The sequence below is a fragment of the Notothenia coriiceps genome, unplaced genomic scaffold (genome assembly GCF_000735185.1).
Source record: "Notothenia coriiceps isolate Sejong01 unplaced genomic scaffold, NC01 NC01_scaffold00024667, whole genome shotgun sequence".
Classification (NCBI taxonomy): domain Eukaryota; kingdom Metazoa; phylum Chordata; class Actinopteri; order Perciformes; family Nototheniidae; genus Notothenia; species Notothenia coriiceps.
In genome coordinates this window covers 475,721-480,143 of record NW_011357368.1, presented here as the reverse complement: position 1 = coordinate 480,143, position 4,423 = coordinate 475,721, and the positions used below count along the sequence as shown (strand labels likewise).

Below are 4,423 nucleotides of genomic sequence, written 5' to 3'. Positions count from 1 at the left end.
ACTTAGCTTTCTGTATTGCACTGATGAGTGTGGTATAAGGGTGAGTGGCACTGAATAGAGTGTGAGTTCTGCTGGTTGAAAACCATGCTTTAAATACTGGGATTCAAACATTTACAGCGTAAATTGTGTTAATGTTGCTTTCATAACACGCAAACTCTACCGAATCAATCAAACCAAGGCAACCTCAGGGTAACGTATGTGTAACTAATGGCTTCTTATTGTCTCCACAGAGATCTGAGCGAGAACTTCATCCAGTCCATCCCCAGAAAAGCCTTCAGAGGAGCTACAGACATCAAAAACCTGTGAGTACCTCATCCCTTTCCGCAGGGATGGATGTACTAATGTAATACATTATGAATATAGTTGCCAATGAACTTGCTGTGAGCCTCTGATGTAGTGTGGATAACTCGATGAAATCAATGATGAATGAAGCAAATCAAACTGAAAAGCTGCAAGTGAACAGCACTCAGCATAATTCCAGCATGTTAACATATTTCTTTATGTGGCTGAGTTAATAGCCCTTGCTAAGAGTACAAATTGTGTGTATTGGTGTGTTTGTGCATGTTTAGTGAATTGACTCTGATTAAAAATGACACTAGCAGCTCCCCAAAGATGGCTTGTAGCAACAGTGATTTACACCATCAGCAGATTACATGCACATCCACTCACAGAAGCACAGATTTATGGGATGTATTGATGCAGATAAACACAAGTCACGTCCCCCTTTGCTTCTCTTCTTGGGGGTAACATGATCTGAGATGACTAAGCCAGTATGGATTTACAATAGCTCATCAGTGTACTTCTTACTGTATCAATGAATACAACTACTCCACAGGGAGAGAAATATTGTGTAAGTGTCTTGTGTAACAAAGCCTCTCTTTTTTCCCTGTGTGCTCCGCAGTCAGCTGGATAAAAACCACATCGCCTGCATCGAGGATGGAGCCTTCAGAGCTCTGAGGGGCTTGGAAGTGCTGTAAGTATCTGAAGTGACGCTATTCATTCAGCTTCACCTTGCATCAGTCCATTAAAGCACTTAGTTAAATCAAGGCTTTGTTGATAATCATATCTAATATATACACACATAGCGCGGACCTTTAATTAGTATGGCCTTGGTTCTTGTGCCAAAATACCCCCAGTGGGCCTCATGAGGGGGCCTGCATGATGGAGACCAAGCTCCATTAACTCATTGTTCCACATAGTTGACAGCAGCGTTCCCCTCCATCACATTAACACCCCCCACTCCTCCACCTCCATCTACACACCCTATCCAGCCTTGGGCGGGCCATCTGACAAGGGAGTACCAACCATCTTGATCAAAAATCCCATTCAAGTGAGCATTCCACCCAAGGCGCAGCAGTGGCCATGTTATGCGTTTTTTTTAAACATTTAATTAATCATCCCTTGTCAAAAAAATCATAATCACAGGCCTCTGTCAAAGCTCTCCACCTGAAACAATGGAGGCCGTGGGACAAAGGCACTTTGACAGCCTTGTTATTTTTATTGTGAAAGACTGTGTTGTGCATTTGTGTTTTTTTTTTTAGGGGGTGGGGGAACAAAAAAAAGCCATTAAAGGCTGCTTTCATGGCATGGATGGATTGCAGATGTAGTGATAGGTTTGTCATTATGCTGTAAGAGGGGGTGTTGGGGGGGGGTGATTTGGTGGGGTCTGTGTCTATAGGTTTTATGGGGGAGGAGGACAGGTTGTGTTAAAGGGGGGAGCAGCTTGAAATATGGTCGAGGGTTATTAGGCTGATTGAAATTACCTGATTCTCTCGCTGCAGCTGATGCCCAGGGTTCAATGGGTGTTTGTGTGTGTGTGTGTGTGTGTGTGTGTGTGTGTGCGTGTGCGTGTGTGTGTGTGTGTGTTGTATCTATCAACTACAAGTTGGGGCGCTTTAATGTGTATGCATGTGTGTATATTTGCATGCACGACTGTACGTGTGCGTGGGAGGTGCGAGGGCTTCCCATCTGTGTGGAATGAGGTGTTATATTCCCGATGGGATGCCACAAAGAGAGACAGCAAGAAGGGAGAGAGGGGGTAGATTAAAAAGGATGGAACGGAAGAGGACGGCCGCAACAAAACTCTTTTTGAAGTATAGATGTAAAAATATCTCCCCCGCACTGACGATATGACTTTGTTTGCTCTTTGTTTCTCACAGAACGCTGAACAACAACAACATCAGCAGCATCCCCGTCTCCAGCTTCAACCACATGCCCAAGCTACGAACCTTGTAAGTCACATTTATCTCACCACAGTGCCCTATACCTCAGTAAAATAAAAGATATATTCCTCATGCATGCAGGCACACTAAAGAAAGTGCTGAAGCCCCATGTGATCTCAATGGGAGTAGATAGGGTCTGTCATTCCAGGCAGTGTTAGGGAGCAGCCATAACCACAGAGCACCACAGAAGAGTCTGTATCAATGCCAGCAGCCATTATCCCGTCCAACTAAACACACTCAGAGCAACAACTGGACCGATAAACAAAAATAGCCCCAGAAGCCTATTGTACATTGTGCATTGTATGTGATTACTAAATCTGAAATTATGCACAAATTAAAACAATTATGCCTGCTGAAAACTCTTAGAGCCGTGACTCCACGGCTCTTGCGGTGGCTTTTTGGGCTTCCTCACTCCCAGTGGGCTTATATTAAATAGCTTTTCTGTTTATGTGCTCACTATGTGTCTGTGCACACAGTTTTGCAAGTGAGCAAACGTGCTCCAGAGGTCCACCATACCACAGCGAGAGTTATTCTGGACAGGCACAGCATTTCAGGAATGCTGTGTTTGGAGAATTGGGTTTGTAGAAGTCCTCTTTAGTGTTTCAAATGTGCCATTTACAATCATCCATGTAGCGTATCATTTAGTGTGTCTCACCACAGGGATTGGATGTGATGAGTTCTCGGAATAAATAGACACTTTCTTGCTATTTGTGTCCTCAGCTAGTGTTTTTTTTAGATATGAGAAAACCTTTTAACGCATTCAATTGTTCCTCTCTTTTAACAGCCGTCTCCACTCCAACAATCTCAACTGTGACTGTCACCTGTCGTGGTTGGCCCAGTGGCTCAGACAGAGGCCTACGATTGGTCTATTCACCCAATGTACTGGCCCTACTGAGCTCAAAGGACTCAATGTGGCAGAGGTACAGAAACACGAATTCGCCTGCTCAGGTAAGACACATGTAGTTACTAACACTTTAGAAGAGAAATACCAAAATAACTTTGCGTTTTATATTGTGTATTGTTTGGTTAGTCATATACAAGGTTAGTGACATGGAAAGCTACTTGTACAGCCTCTCAAAAAGGGATGAAAGGGCATTATCATTGTGGGAACTTGTATAAAATGTTTCATGGCATAAACTCTCTGTGCTATCTAGTAGATATCCCCCCTCCACTCCCACTGTGTCAGTGTGTTCACCTGGCAGCCACCTGACAGCTCCTGTGCCCCCGGGCAACCTCACGGCTCTCCTCTGGCCCTTTCATGTGTCTCCAGCCTTCAGACGCTGGCAGGACAATGCCACGACATATATATAAAACACACACTTTGAGCAAAGGCCTCACAGCTGACAGTAGTGCTCCTCTTTCAGTAGACATTATTCATGTCCTCTAACCTCTCCGTGCAAGGATTATTTATCTTTTAACTTGCTGTTTTTCTCTTGCCTTGTGCGTGTGAGAGAAAGAGAACATTTGTGATGGGGTTATCATATCAGGACAATGGGAAAACAGCATGAGAACCTCTACTCCCCACAAGGCCATCTCATTCTCAACACCAGCTGTGGCGGCTGTTTGTGTCTACGTTTGCGTGTTTGTCTCTCTGTCTCTCTTTCTCTCTCTTTCTCTCTCCATGGCTTGTGATTTTTACACAGCCATACTGCGTGACAGCACAGATCATTAACTATTCATCGCCCAGGGAAAGAGACTCAAAGCGTGGGAGTGTAACAATTCCAGATAGGAAAGGGGAGCAGTGGGTGTCAGGGACATTTGTTTCTGGATGGACACAGGTACAAAAAGTTGAGTTTTTGCATGATGGGTAGATGCAGATCATGCGGCATGCAGATAGAAGCTTCCATTATGTAAGAACTTTTATGGGTTTTTGTGTTTTATTGACGAAAGCTGTAGGAGATTCATTCTTTGTATGTCTCCAAAGAGAATGATCATTGCACTTTTAAGGCAGGGCAAACAATAGGATGAACATCCATCGCTGTGCTGGCCCGCCTTTCTGTGGAAGAAATACACGGTCATGCATTCACACAAACACGTGCACAAACACATACTCCCAGTTTCTTCCTGAGTGGATGAGTGACCAGAAGTTGAACTCCCAGAGAAGGACTCATTAGGGACTGGCTTGTTGGCACACACACACACACACACACACACACACACACACACACACACACACTGTCATTCACCTCAGCTCACCTCAC

General features: G+C 44.4%; 1 protein-coding gene across 1 annotated transcript in view; it reads left to right on the top strand.

Moving 5' to 3' along the window:
* The first annotated feature begins 207 nt into the window (after positions 1-207).
* Positions 208-4,423, top strand: part of slit1a (slit homolog 1a (Drosophila)) — a 39,024-nt gene continuing 34,808 nt past the window's right edge. Inside the window, exons 1-4 of the mRNA XM_010782709.1 lie at positions 208-302; positions 902-973; positions 2,160-2,231; positions 3,007-3,170. Coding sequence (XP_010781011.1) covers positions 208-302; positions 902-973; positions 2,160-2,231; positions 3,007-3,170 — 403 coding nt within the window. The remainder of the gene's footprint in view (positions 303-901; positions 974-2,159; positions 2,232-3,006; positions 3,171-4,423) is intronic.